Source organism: Triticum aestivum, chromosome 6D (genome assembly GCF_018294505.1).
Source record: "Triticum aestivum cultivar Chinese Spring chromosome 6D, IWGSC CS RefSeq v2.1, whole genome shotgun sequence".
Lineage (NCBI taxonomy): Eukaryota > Viridiplantae > Streptophyta > Magnoliopsida > Poales > Poaceae > Triticum > Triticum aestivum.
In genome coordinates, this window is record NC_057811.1 from 16,940,190 (window position 1) to 16,954,697 (window position 14,508).

The following is a 14,508-nucleotide window of genomic DNA, read 5'->3' on the forward strand; positions in this document are numbered from 1 at the left end:
TTTTATGCAGAACTAGATATGAGCATATATTTCCAGAATTACATGGTGTGAATATTGTATGAGTAAGATTATAATGGAAATGAATTTTGAGTATATACTCCTATTTATACTGCCTTGTGAATGTTAAGTTTGCACATCACACTACTGAATTATGATGGTGTAAAGTTTATATGAAACTAATGAACAAGTTCATAAGTATCAGCTTTATAAGAACTGTCCCCATTATTCACCCGTTGTTACTTGCATGCCCTGTGTTAGTCCTCAATGTCATGAAGATTTACCTCAGGAGGCCAGCTCTAACCCAACTGGTATATCAGTTACTCACTTGCACTCAAGTAACTGTAAGTATGTTAAATATGCAGCAAAGGAGGATTTTTCACACCGTTAAAAACAAAAAATGAAATAGAATCATAATTTTTATTATAGTAAGAATATTACAATGTCTTTACAAGTTTCCAATAAAAGGAAAATTGCAAGGAAATAAAAGAAAATCCTAAAACTAATCTTCTAGTAATCTTTTCTTCTTTTTCTTCACTTTATCCCTGCAAAATGTAACAAAATAAACAGAAAGACAAACAAACTATTTATAACATGTCAATACTGTCATTTTTTATGCAGAATTAGATATGAGCATATATTTCCAGAATTACATGGTGTGAATATTGTATGAGTAAGATTATAATGGAAATGAATTTTGAGTATATACTCCTATTTATACTGCCTTGTGAATGTTAAGTTTGCACATCACACTACTGAATTATGATGGTGTAAAGTTTATATGAAACTAATGAACAAGTTCATAAGTATCAGCTTTATAAGAACTGTCCCCATTATTCACCCGTTGTTACTTGCATGCCCTGTGTTAGTCCTCAATGTCATGAAGATTTATCTCAGGAGGCCAGCTCTAACCCAACTGATATATCAGTTACTCACTTGCACTCAAGTAACTGTAAGTATGTTAAATATGCATCAAAGGAGGATTTTTCACACCCCGAGACTTTAGCCTGCTGCTTATGTAGCTATGGAAAGGATGGAAAGAAAAGAAGCAAGCAATTTGCTATCTGTTAGTATCATGTTTCTTTCCAGTAAATGACTGCAGAAATTAAGTTTCAAGATAGGATAGTAGCAAGCATACTCAACCGCAGCACCAGATCTGGGAATTTTACCTTGTAACGGTCGCATAACTTCACGCCGTCAAATGTTAGCTTGTTTATCTTTATGGTTTTCCACAGATCCTCTACGTACGGGTGGCATCCATCCACTAAAATACTGTCAAAGCAAACCATGTCTGTAAGAAGGTAAAATACTAAGGAACCTGCTCTCATAATTCATAGTACATAAACCGCCAGCAAAGAGGTTGTTCCGAAAGTACAGTGTGCTGCTTACTTTGGTCTAAAGCGATTGATTGGTACATGTTCTTTAAGAAGCTCATTTTGTGCATCCAGTGAGCCCTGCAAATTATTTGAACTGTCAACTTGAGCTTTGTGTTTAGCAGCAGTGCACATAGCCTTCATAGTTCATACATAGGCCAAACAGTCTGAGCGGTGAGCGATGAACTGTACCTGGGATGCTATCAGAAACGGGAAGCAATCCGTGAAGGTGATCTTGTAGCCTTGAGCATACTCAGGATTAGTCGGCCTGATTTCGGACTCTGTGAAAAGCATGAAAAGGAGACATTCTCCATAAGTACCAGAGACGATCTCACCGAGAATACATTTTCTGAATATTTTTCGACAGGTATACAAGGTATATTTTGCGATGAAAGAACATCACAAGGCACACACCTTCTTTAAACCGCACGAGCCGACTTGGCTTCCCGAAATAGGCGGAGAGCCATTCAGCTGCTTCAGCTCCTTCATCATAAGCAGAACCAGACCACTCCCAGACGGAGACGTCGTCAAGCGTGGTGTGTTCCGCAGCAAGAGGGACCTTCAGTGTGTCCATCCCGGGTGCTCGTATAACTGCAATCAGAAGAGGGTCAAATAAAATTGATGTTCAGGTGATTTCCTCTGAAACATTAAAAATTAAGGAAGGACATCACAGTTCACATCCCAGGTGCTCTTATAAATGCTGTCAGCGTCTCTGAAGCATGCAAAAAGGAAGCCGCATCACAAGTCACAATGTATCAAAGGGTATATACAATTACTTCTGACCAAATCTACTAGTGTTAGTGTATTGCTTGATCAAACAACAAGCAGTATTCAGCAACACATGGGAGACAGAGCATTTTGCAGTTAACTAAATTAGTCTGAACAAATTGTCTGTTAAAACAAAACAGAAAGGCAGTGGCTAAACTTTCTCTGATGGTGCTCCATTGGAGTTTACACACCTTAATTTGGAAAATATTTAATCAGGAAGAAAATTAGAGCACAACTTCTTGTGAACCAAAATCACTCGTACAGTACAACTTGACGAACAAACAACTGTTGGTCAAAATTAAATTACTGCAACCCATCTTCTCCTCTGGTTGAACATATCTTACTCCAGTGCAAAATCAGTCGAAACAGATCAAATGTCTAATGTCAATGATCAAGAAAGAAAGAAGGAAAAACAATAGTACCCAAGCAGGAGTGGGGGGCGGGCTGCCAGTCCTCGTCGAAGGCCGCCGGCGGCAACTCCACCTCCATCAGCGCCATCCTGGGCTCCACCCGCTGCGTGAGGGCCCTGCCCTTGGCGTTCACCACCACCCACTGCCGGTCCCACCTGAACCCTGCAGTCCATCGGCCGCCGCCATCAGATCAGAACAGAGCTCAGCACGACAGAGGAAAAATGGTTGGTTTCGGTGAAGCAATCATCCAAGCTCAGCTCAACTACACGAACAGAGCTCAGCGCCGTTTCTGTAAAGTCTCTGTAGGTAGTCCAGCATCGTTAGAGCATCCGGTGAGGAGGGTTGGGGAAGGAGCTCACCACGGCTCCATGCCCTGGATCTGGTGTGAGGGAGGGGGAAGGGGGCTCGCCGTGGTCTGGAGGGAGAGGAAGAGGCGGGCGGCCGGGGCTTCCCGATCTAGATCGAAGTCGAGGGAGGTGTGTGGGTGTGTCAGGAGGAAGGGGAGGGTAGAGAACGTGACTAGAGGGAGGGGATAAGGGGTGATAGCAATGGCGCACTGGTAGGGGTGCGCCATACGTATAGATAGCAATGGCGCATCTCTTACTGGTGCGTCATTACTAGTTAAAATTAGTAATGGCGCACTATCCCCTGATGCGCCATTAGTACTTTTAAAAAAATATATTTTTTTACTAGTGGCGCACCGTGGATATGGTGCGACACTAATGGCGCACCAACACATGATACGCCATTAGTATATAGTAGTGACGCATCACATGTGTGGTGCGCCATTAGTGTTCATATTATCTATAGCCCTTTTCCTAGTAGTGAAAGAGTCATAGTAGTACACGGATGATATTACCCTCTAACTCAATCGGTTGATGTACCATAGTAGCGCAACACGTTCGCGCGTGATCCACGCGGTCCGTGTCAACCAGATTTATGGGGAGATCTGAAAAGCATAGCTCATACATGTGTTTCCTTGATCATTCTTGTCCTCTTGCTCAGCACGATGACAGGTCGCTGATCTGAAAAGCATAGCTCATACATGCTGCGTACTCAAGAACAACAGAGCAAGAGGAGGCGTATAGTGGTGGCGTCTGATGGTGATTTGCCATCAACAACCATGACTTGACGAAGGGTTGCCGGAGCATTTCGGTTTTAGGAAACTTTTCTCCCACGTGTCTTCGTCGTTATGCGAGCTAGGTTATCAACAACTCTCACGGTAGTGATTTATTTCTTTAGGGAGGGAGTAGGTGATATTACCTACGGCTATAACATGTGGGTATGCAGCTGCTTGCATGTGCGATGCTTGAAGTCAAGGGTCTTCCGTTCTTTCTTTTTCTTCTAAATAGTTTTGTTGTGTCTGCATTGTCCACATTTTGACATCGTGTGGTTGCAAAGGCCAGCTGTACAAACTGCCAAGACATTTAAACAGTTATCGACAACCAAAGTGATCAACCACGGGACGTTCTCCTCTTGCTCCTTCCATGAGTAAGTCTCACATTAGGGTATCCCTGTCTTTAGATTTTTTCCTTGCCAATATGTGGTCTGCTGAGGCAATGGAGAAAAAGAGAGCAAGAGGAGTATAGTGGTGTTGTGCGGTGTAGGTTTGCCATCAACCATGACTTATTGAGGGCCTGCCAGAGACTAAAATCCACAGAACCACCACAATCATGTAACATATTAGCAAAAACACACCACTTTACAAACCGTGGCAAAAGCACCGCACCGAGAAATGGACTGTGGCAAAAAACACTTACGGGAAATGTTGAGTGCTTTGCTGACGTCACTAATTGACTGGGCCCGCCTATCGGGCTAAGTTGGCAAAAAATAGCCACAAGGACATGTTGACTTGGTCCTCTTCTTCTTCCTCTCCCTCTCTTTCCCCTCACTCTTCCACGCATAGCTAGAGCACGAGACCGAGGGCTGTGCAAGGTGGCCTGCAGTGGCCGATGTCAAGGCTCAAGGGGCGTCACAGGGGGCCGCAAGGTTGGTGTCATGATGCGGCCAGGAGGATCCCAGCACGGCCAGGATGTGGCAGGTGCTGGTGAGTTAGTCAACTGATGACCAGGAGCGCAGGCGTAGGCGCGGGCCGTGGCCGAACAGAGGAAGCCCGATCTCGCGGGATCTGGTGGTGGTACCTGTGTTTGTGTGTTGTGTATGCGCAGGCGTCGCGGTAGGGGTAGCAACCGTAGGGGGCGAGGAAGGGCGCATGAGCAGAGGGAGGTGAAGGTGGTGGTCATGGGCAAGCCACTGGCGGCGGTGGAGAGGCTAGAGGCATAGCGGCCCGTGGCGCTGCTGCGGGTCACCATGCAGGGCCCCATACGGTTAGCTAGCCAAAGGAGGTGTAGGTAAGGAGCGCGTCCGCGTCAGGGGCGACTGGCGACACACGTGTGAGGTGCTCAAGGAGGGGTTGCATGACCTGAGTGCCTGCATGGGCGACCGGCGAGAGTACTAGCAGATGGGAGTACCGTAGATGTGGGCACCCGACACGTGTTTGATGTAATGCATGAAAGAGAGAGGAGGGGCGGGGGGCGAAGAAGAAGAAGGAGTCAACATGCCCTTGTGGCACTTTTTTTTTGCAAACTCAGGCCGGCATGTGGGCCTAATCAATTAGTGACGTCAGCAAAGCACTCAGCATTTCCCGTAAGTGTTTTTGCTACTCTCAATTTCGCGGTGCGGTGATTTTTGCCACGTCTTGTAAAATGGTGACTTTTCGCTAATGATGACATGATTGTGGTGGTTCTGTATTTTTTACTTGCTGTAGGAGCATTTCGGATTTACAAATTTGACGATGCCGGTAACTTTTCTCCCACATTAAAGTCTTCATCGTTATGGTTATCAACTGCGTGACATTACCCTAGGTCTCGAACATGTGTGATTGTTGGAGCCAAGGGTCATTGTTGTACGCCATCCATTGCTGTTGATTGCTTCCATTTTTTTTCTTCTAATAATTTTGTTGTGTCAGCATCATCCATATTTTGACATTGTGTGGTTAATTGCCGAGACCACGTGTACTAACCCCTGAGACATTTTTCGTGAAGTTCGCAAACCCCACTTTATTTGTATGACAAATGAACGCAACCTCAGGTTATGGTTACCACATGGACCCGAGGCATGTATTTTGCCCAGGTCCAGGCCGTCGCATGATGAGTAATGACCCTAATCCTGCTTGTCTGAACTTATATCACAAAGAGATTAGAACGGTGAAAACATTGAGTTTTCACGACATCTCTCGATAACCGTGCACCAGGTTCATGGACCGGACCTGTCGACCACGACTGCCAAAATGATGTGCTATATCCCACGAACGATTCCGAAATGGCATAAAAAACAAGTTTTCGCGATGTCTTGGTAATTGTGCATCAGGATCAGGAGCGGAAAAGTTAACCTCGGACCACAAAAAAAAAATCCTATGGTCGACGAAACGAAAAAAAGAGATTTCATGACATCTCGATAACCATGCGTCGGGCTCACAGAGCGGAAAAATCGACCCAAAACACACAAAACAGCGTGCTTAGCCCATGAAACATACCAAAACGATGTAAAACCGAGTTTTCGAGAATCGCCATCGCCATGCAACTTGTTCACAGAGTAGAAAAATAAACTACGACCCCAAAAATGGTGTTCTATAGCCCACAAAATGTGTTCGCGGATTGCTATTTTTCGTTTGCAAAGTTAGCTTTCAAACACCCAAAAACCAAAAATAGAATAATCTTTGCTTTGCTCATTCTTTTGCCCTGGATTTTGTTTGCATTCTTGTTTATATTTTCAGAGGAGTTGATCTACCCCGAACAACGAGGTATGCATCCTTAAGGAAGAGAAGTGTGGAAATTCATGATCTTGAAGGTATGTCCTACGAATTTTGCACTTGAATTACTTAGAATAGTTGTAGTAGTAGTTTGTGTGATCTATTCCAGTGAGAGTAAGTCTTAATAGTTAGACAAATGTTTTGTTCTTGTAGATAAAATAATTTAGTAACATTTATTCTGTTTAATCTAGATAAGCAAGACTTGGCATGGGACCAATTTTAAAAGAAAGTGATTTTAACGAAGAATAACCATGCATAGGAGAAACTCTCCAGAAAGACTTGGATGTTGATAAAATTTCTAGAAAAGATGATGTTAGAGATACTCAACCTCATATTGTCAATTTTAATGGACTCAATAGCCCTTGTGGATAAAGTTGTCTAGAGAAACCTAATTGAAAGGTGAATGAGATTATGCCAAAATTTGTGTTGCATTTTTACATGGTGCTTAAGCTTCTCGCTGGAGCCATAGCCTTGTCACTCTATGCCCGTTCACGTGCGTAAATATGACTTCGTCACCTTTATTGATGTTATGCTAAGAACTCCGCTAGCCAATGAACAATCCATCTGACTTTCGGCTTGGATTTTAGTTGTGAGTTTGTTACCATACATAGTGGAAACACTACATCGAATATTATTCAACTTTCTATTAAATTGTGTGTATGTGGTAATAACCGAGTACTGATCGTAAGAGCTGGAAAGAGACAACATATTGGTCAGTAGTACTTAAACTTATGCCACTACGAAACCCAATACATGATTATTTCTTTGGCATAATCCTGTCACCAGACAACAAAAGTTTCAGCAAACAATGATTGAAGTAAAGTGCTTGAGAGCCTTGATGATGAGACTCTCGTGGGTGTATTAGCGAGTTACTCTAGAATCATGTTGTCTTTACATACCTTTTACTCCCTAATTTATGTTTTCATTGCTCAAAAAAAAATTCTCTTCTGTGCGTTTCCGGCAAGCAAGTGTTGACTAGAGTAAATGGAACATAAGCTACTTTATTATTTTGTCTAGTTGAGCACGTGTATGTGTTGATTATCTTTGCTTCACTAACACTTGTATGATAACCATGCCACCACTACAGCTATATTATGTTTTCAGTAAAGAAGTGGAGAGCTATCTAGGCATACCGATTGCAAGTGAACCAAAACCTTCTCGCCATTTCGCTTTAAACAACTGAGTTCCTTATGGTTTGGATTTCTATCTATGTTGTTGGAGGATTATCAAGTTTAAGATTGAGGGAGTTGATGACTGTTACTTTTACACTCATCACATCTGAGTTTAAACCAGTTTATTTCATAAAAACTGAGATATCTGCTCCAATATTCGTACTAATGACTAATAAATGCAAAGGATTTCAAAATCTTATCTTAATGATGTTTCCGCAGAAAATGGCATTACATGGACTAAATCAAGCACATATACACAAAGGAGCAAAGAGCAGATAAGAAGGATCAAGTGGGAGGCGTTGGAACCTATCCAGAGCGCAAGAAGACGTCTGGTACGAGCGCACGTGCTCGTACCATATGCCCACGACACCTTGGCGTCCAATGCTCCAGCTTTCGTTAAACGGCCACTACCAGAATCAGATCAGAGCAACCGCAGAACATCTATCTTCGTCACCAGTATCATCCACAAAACCTAGCCGCCACACTTCCCATCGCCATCTCCATAGCCACCACCATCACCATCACCGGAACATTCATCCCTAAGTTTTCCATTCTTTATAATTATGTCTCGCATCTGGAAACCATTGTAAGACATACTATCAATAAAGGATTCACCTTGATGTGTTTTTCAATGATTTTTTTCTTGTGATCCGATCGCCATGTGGGAGTAATTTGGTAAGGTCATGTGTTGAGGCATAGCCTTGCAAGTCTATGTATTTGTTGAAGGGATCGATGGAATGACTCTAAAATGTATTAGTTTATTCAAAAGTCAAACTAAGGCATGTTTGATCGTGTTTAAAAAAAACAAACAACAGTAATAATACATAGTATAATACTTAATTTGAGTCATTAGATATCCATCATAAAAATTATTATCATATTTCATTTTTTCTACACTACAGATGTTGATATTTTATTCTATAATCGTTGTCAAACATACACATAAGCATGATCATCGCCGTACGTATGTTTGGCGCTAGTGGCATGCTTGTCGCCATGCCAACCAATACAGTGACATGCATGTAGCTAGTGACGGTGGAAAATAGGGTAATGGGCAGGTGACTAGGTGGCGACCATGGGCACAACCTTGAGAGGCACGTCCATAACGAGGATATCGTTGCTTGTATACCTCTCGGTCACGTCCACCTGGTCAGGTGACATGCCCTGGGGCAGCCGCCACTCAAAGTCATGCAGCATGGACGCCACGGTGAATGGCACGAGAAGCTCCACCATGGGCAATGCCGGGCACAGCCTCCGGCCGGTGCCCAGTGGGATGAACTTGACCTCTTTCCCCCACATGCCAAGCTCCGTTTTCCCCAGGAAACGCTACGGCACGAACTCCTCGGGCCTCTCCCATGCCGCCGGGTCGCGCATGATGGACCATGAGTTGAAGATGACGGTGGCGCCCTTGGGCACGGTGTAGCCACCTATCTCCACGCCCTCCTCCTCCACCAGGTGCGGCAGCAGCAGCGGCGCAACAGGGTGCAGCCGCATCGACTCCTTCACCACGGCCTGTAGGTACGGTAGCTTCGCCACGTCTGCCTCCGTGATCATCCTCCCCTGCGTTTGCGTGAGGGTACCCTTCATCTCGGTGCGCACCGCCGCCATCACGCCCGGGTTCCGCAGCAGCTCCGCCATCGCCCATTCCACCGTGATCTTGGTCGTCTCCGTGCCCGCCGCTAGGACGTCAAACAGCATGGTCTTAACGTCGCGGCGGCTCATCTTGCCGGTGGTCATCAATGCCAGCAGCGTGTCCAGGACGTCCTGATCATGATTGCCCTCGCCAAGCCGGGTGTCGATGATCTTGTCTAGCACATGAAAGACGCGGTTCATGTGTGTGGCCGTCCAGCGGCGAAGGCCCTGCAGGTCCAGCACCCGGAGCAACGGGTACAAGTCCGACACGTTGGGCTCGGCGAGGAGCGCCACGATGTCCTCTAGAATGTCCCTCAGCTTGTCCTGGCCGTCGAGGGAGAAGAGTGTGTTGGTCAGCAGGTCGAACATGCCATGGTACAGAACGTGGCCAATGTCGACCTCCTGCCCGGCGCGGCGGCGGAAGGTGTAAAGGATGTGGTTCATGGTGCGCTCCCGGGCGCCCTGCGCTGACGCGAGGCTGCGCGGCGAGAAGATGTGTGTGGCGGCAATGCCACGCAGCGTCTTCCACAGCGGGTCGGAGCTCGGCAGCCACACCATTGAGCGGTCGGCGTGGGCCACGGCGCGCCTCGTGTCCGGGACAGTGCGCGCCGCAATGCGGCGGTCGTGCTTAGCGAATGCCTCCCACGCCGCGTCCCGGGAGGACACAATCACGGTGCTCACCACGCCGAGCTTGAGTGTCATCACAGGGCCATGGGTGTGCGCCAGGCGCGCGAGGTTGTGGTGGAGGTTACCACCGCGCAGGTCGAGGAGGTTGCCGAGTATGGGCCACGGCCGGGGGCCTGGCGGCCACCGGCAGGCACCTCTTCTAGTGTACATCATCATGTAGCACAGGAGAGGCACCGCGAGGAGTGCTATCCAAAGAAGGCACTCCTCAGGGGCCATTTTATTTTATGTGTGATAGATGACGATGCCTTGCTTGGTTTAGTGAGTGGGGGTTAGGTTAGGTATATATACATGAGGAGGAACATGAGGATGCGGGACGCGGCGTGGCGGGGTGGGCGTACGTTGGATGCATTAGTGCATCTCCAACGGCACGCAACCGGCCAAAATCCTTCCGTATGCCTCTGCGAACAGGAGGACCAGTCCATAAACATGTATAAGAGAGACAACCATCCAACGCTAGCCGTATACATTTCAAACCGCATTTTAATTTACCGGACAAAATTCATGCACACCGGCCGATATTCATTAAAGTTCGGATAGAAAATAGCATAATCATCCACACATAACATGCAAATTAAGTATAAGTACATCAATGTCTCAAATTCGACTAGATCCCGGATGTCCAGCATGTTTTTCATGAACGGATCTCATACATCAGTGTGTGCATGTAAATAGCCATCTCTCTGTCTTGTGGTACACCACGGCGGCACGTGCGTGCTACATATAATGTGTAGACCAACATTGAGTGAATGAATCAATCAACAAGTTAAGCAAGATGAAGTAAAACTCACGATGTCCATGTCCGCGTGCAACGGCCACCTTGCCTCGAGCTGACTAACCAAGTTGCAAAACTTGATGACGATGATCTGGATAGCATGCCAGCGATACGACAACGACCTCACGTTGCATGGTCGAATGATGTACATATCATAGGGCGCAATGTGTTTTCGTGCATGAAACTTTTCATGCACTTGCTCCCAGAAGGGCGGCCCTCTGGTCCTGCCTATGAAATCCGCGAATACGGCCAGTCACGCATCGCACAACAACTCATCCTCCATGGTCGAGTAGCTCACCATCCCACGTACTCTAAAAACGACATAGCATTTGAAAATAAGCTCAATGACATTTGACCGAACACCTGCAGGGTGTGGTGTCCGCCATGGAGGTCGTCGACAAGGGGCGGAGTGTACCTGGGTATAAACGGCTCCAGGGCTGAAAGCTCTGTCGAAACGGCGAGCGGGCGCGTCGGTGCTGGTTGCGGACGTCCGGCAATACATCTGTGGCGGCCGGAGACGAACATCAGTGGTGGCGGAGGTGGAGGGTGCGGATGCAAAGCAAGAGGGAGAAGTGCCGGACTGGAAGAAAATGGGACCGAGAGGGGGAATTATGTGGGCCCGGGGTGTCGGAGTCCTACGTTTCGAATGTCTAGACTCCCGCAAACCTCCCACACTTTTGTCTTCAATTTGCGAGAGAAATCGCATCCGGACCGCTCCACGGACCTGCAGGTCGGCGTTGGATGGCTTTCACGGTCCGGACGGTTACGGGAAGGTTACGGGTCCGTCTTAGAGATGCCCTAACACATTAAGCATCGAAATGTCGGACCTTCGCACAGACAAGCCAAGCTAGCGATCAATTGGGCCGGCCCATTTAAATGTGTACCTGGTTTCACACATGTCAAAGTTATAACCTAGATTTTATCAACAACCGTTTTTTTCTGTTTTGTTTTCTTCATTTGGTTTTCCTTGTCTTATTATACTTTTCTCTTGTTTTTCTGTTTCTTTTCCAAAAAATTGTTCTCTGTTTGTTGTTTTTTCTGTTTCATGTTTTTTTATTTTAAAAATGTTTGAAAAATTCAAATATTATTTGGAATTTCAAAAGATGTTCTTTTTTCAGAACTTGTTCAAGAATTCAACAAGATTTCGCGATTCCAAAATTTGGGCAGAATTTCAAAAAATGTTCATGTTTTTCAAAGTTTGTTCACAAATTCAAAAACTGCTCATTGTTTTAGAAATTCTTCCCAACTTCAAAAAATTGCACATTTTTGAAAATTGTTCTTGGTTTCAGTATTTGTTCAGGAATTTAAAAAATTGGTCGCAGTTCCAAACTTTTGTTTAGAATTTTAAAAAATATATCAATTCTTTCAAAAAATTACAAATTAAAAAAATGATCATCTAGATAATGTTGTCACAACTTTCCATCCAATGTTCAAATTCTGAAACATTGTTTTCCTTTTAAAAATTTGTTCACAATTTTCCAGCAAATGTTCAAAAAATTACACACAGTTTTGATCTACCGCTACTTGATAACTCGTGCTACTTAGTAGTCACCTGCACACCCCACTCTTAGCGTGGGCGATTAGCTTTTGCAATTTTTTACTGCGTTAGGTCGATGTATTGGTACCACTGCTTTGGTAGCGAGACATTCTGGATTCGATCGCAATGGGCCAGCCCAATCAGGACTCCGCGTGTGCGTCACCAGCTTGTATAACGCAAAACCTCCAGTGGTCGGTGCCTAGGGAGCACGCCAAGTGGTGCGTCTAACCACTGTCACATCTCACGTGCTGAGTGCTCCCTCTGAATTATTTTATTTTATTTTCCTGCACGCTTTTTCGGGTTTTAGATTGATATTTTTCGGCTTTTACAGTTTTCGCCCGGTTTCTCTAGGTTTTTGAGAATTCTATTTGCGGGCTTTTTTGCATGGGAAAATACATGCTTCCATGAGAAGCACAAATTTGCTTCTCGTGGTGGCACAAATTTCCTTGCACGAGAAGCACAGCTGCACTTCTCTGAAAGGGAAAAATATCTGCTTCCATGAGAATCACATATTTGCTTCTCCTGGAGGCACGGATTTGCTTCCACGAGAAAGCACTTCTCGGAAAGGGACAAAGTATATGCTTCCACAAGTACATATTTGCTTCATGTGAAGGCACATATTTACTTCCGCAAAGAGGCACAACTATGCTTCTCGAAGAGTGAAATAAAATTTATGCTTCCACGAGAAGCATGTATTTGCTTCTCATGGAGGCATAGTGGAAAGGGAAAAACTTTGTACGAGAAGCACGGATTTGTTTCTCTGCGAGAAGCACATGCTTGCTCCCCTTGAAGGCACAGATTAGCTTCCGCGAGAAACATGACAGTGTTTCTCGAAAACGGAAAAAGTGAAGGAAACAAAATAGTGCTTTCGGCTCCAGTTTTTTTTCTTTTGGGTTTTTTGTGAAATATTTTTCGCAAAACCAATTACATGTGATCTAGTTTTGAAGATCTCGGTGTCAGAAATCCAACATTGAAAATAGTTCAGAATTTTGACGCATGGTTCAAGAGATAAAAAATTTCAAAAAAATAAATGAATGAAAAAAAGAAAAACTCTCATGTTGCGACAAGTGGCCCCTGAGAAGGTCAGAGTGACCTTTGCAAGGAGTAACCCTTGACTAGTGATTTTGGCGCCATATAGGAGGGAATCCAATTAGGCGGGGAGTCGCTGGTTTGCTAACCGTATTTGACGCTTTATGGCAGAAATGTCGAGAGCACGCATAGGCGAACCATTCCATCCTTAGTAGTGGGCCAGTGCATTTAACTTCAGGGAGCGAGCTAGTTTTGTTTCCTCTACTGGTTTTCAGTTCTTTTTTTTTTTGTTTTTCTTTATTCTTCTTGCTTTTTTGTTCCTTTTCCATTTTTCCTTCTTTGTTTCTTTTTTATTTGTTCCCTTTTTCATGAAATATTTTTTGACAAAACCAATTACATGGGATCCAGTTTTTAAGATCTCGGTGTTAGAAATCCAACGTTGAAAATGGTTCAGGATTTGGACGCACGGTTCAAGAGATAATACATTTTGAATAAATAAATCAATGAAAAACGAAAAAAAAAACTCTCAGGTTGCGACAACTGACGGCTGAGAAAGAGCGACCTTGTAGCCCCCAAGATAAGCAGGGACTTTCAATAATCAACTTTGCACTTGTAGCCCCCAAGGGCCGGCTTAAACTGGTAAGTTGAGCCGGTTCTTCAGTAATAATGATCAACTTTGCAGCTGTAGCCACCAAAAGCCGGTTGAATCCATATGAATAAACCGGGACTTATCCTTGTCATAAAAAAATCTCATCTAGTCACCCGTGCAGACCGTGTTAACTTTTGAAAAATTATGAACCGGGGTTATATGCCATTGCATCATAAAATAAACTGCGTATGCATTAGCTGTTGGAGATCGTTGTAGAAATTAAAAAATTTCTACGCATCACCAAGAACAATCTATGAAGTCTTCTAGCAACGAGAGGGAAAAGAGTGCATCTACATACCCTTGTAGATCGCGAGCGGAAGCGTTCAAGTGAACGGGGTTGATGGAGTCGTACTCGTCGTGATCCAAATCACCGATGACCGAGCGCCGAACGGACGACACCTCCGCGTTAAACACACGTACGGTTGGGGAAGACGTCTCCTCCTTCTTGATCCAGCAAGGGGAGGGAGAGGTTGATGGAGATCCAGTAGCACGACGGCGTGGTGGTGGAAGCAGCGGGGATCTCGGCAGGGCTTCGCCAAGCTCAGCGAGAGGGAGAGGTGTCACGGGAGGGAGAGGGAGGCGCCAGGGGCTTGGGTGCTGCTCCCATGCGCCTCCCCACTATATATATGGGTGGAGGGGGCTGGTTTCTTGCCCTCCAAGTCCATTGGGGC

At 45.2% G+C, this 14,508-nt stretch overlaps 1 protein-coding gene and 1 pseudogene across 3 annotated transcripts; both read right to left on the bottom strand.

Moving 5' to 3' along the window:
* Window positions 1-331: 331 nt before the first annotated feature.
* Window positions 332-3,081, bottom strand: LOC123140810 (mitochondrial amidoxime reducing component 2). 3 transcript variants are annotated; one of them, XM_044560090.1, is made up of 7 exons: window positions 2,821-3,079; window positions 2,561-2,710; window positions 1,785-1,961; window positions 1,563-1,651; window positions 1,387-1,451; window positions 1,167-1,269; window positions 332-542 (listed from the first exon to the last, which is right to left on the bottom strand). In XM_044560090.1, the coding sequence occupies exons 1-7, from the start codon at window positions 2,864-2,866 to the stop codon at window positions 537-539; spliced, it is 636 nt and encodes a 211-aa protein (XP_044416025.1). In that variant the 5' UTR covers window positions 2,867-3,079; the 3' UTR covers window positions 332-536. The 3 variants fall into 3 exon arrangements, with proteins under 3 accessions (XP_044416025.1, XP_044416026.1, XP_044416024.1); XM_044560091.1 differs by lacking the exon at window positions 332-542 and having other exon boundaries at window positions 600-1,269; window positions 2,908-3,081; XM_044560089.1 differs by lacking the exon at window positions 332-542 and having other exon boundaries at window positions 600-1,269; window positions 2,821-3,078.
* Window positions 3,082-8,511: 5,430 nt separating this feature from the next.
* Window positions 8,512-10,066, bottom strand: LOC123140812 (cytochrome P450 76M5-like; annotated as a pseudogene).
* Window positions 10,067-14,508: the final 4,442 nt, after the last annotated feature.

Bases quoted from the DNA above. Each gene is read 5' to 3' on its own strand.
- LOC123140810 (XM_044560089.1), bottom strand. From the start codon at position 2,866: ATGCTGGACTACCTACAGAGACTTTACAGAAACGGCGCTGAGCTCT. The intron at 2,711-2,820 runs GTTCGTGTAGTT...GATGGACTGCAG, and splicing joins CAGAAACGGCGCTGAGCTCT to GGTTCAGGTGGGACCGGCAG. The intron at 1,652-1,784 runs GTGTGTGCCTTG...TGCTTTTCACAG, and splicing joins GCTCGTGCGGTTTAAAGAAG to AGTCCGAAATCAGGCCGACT.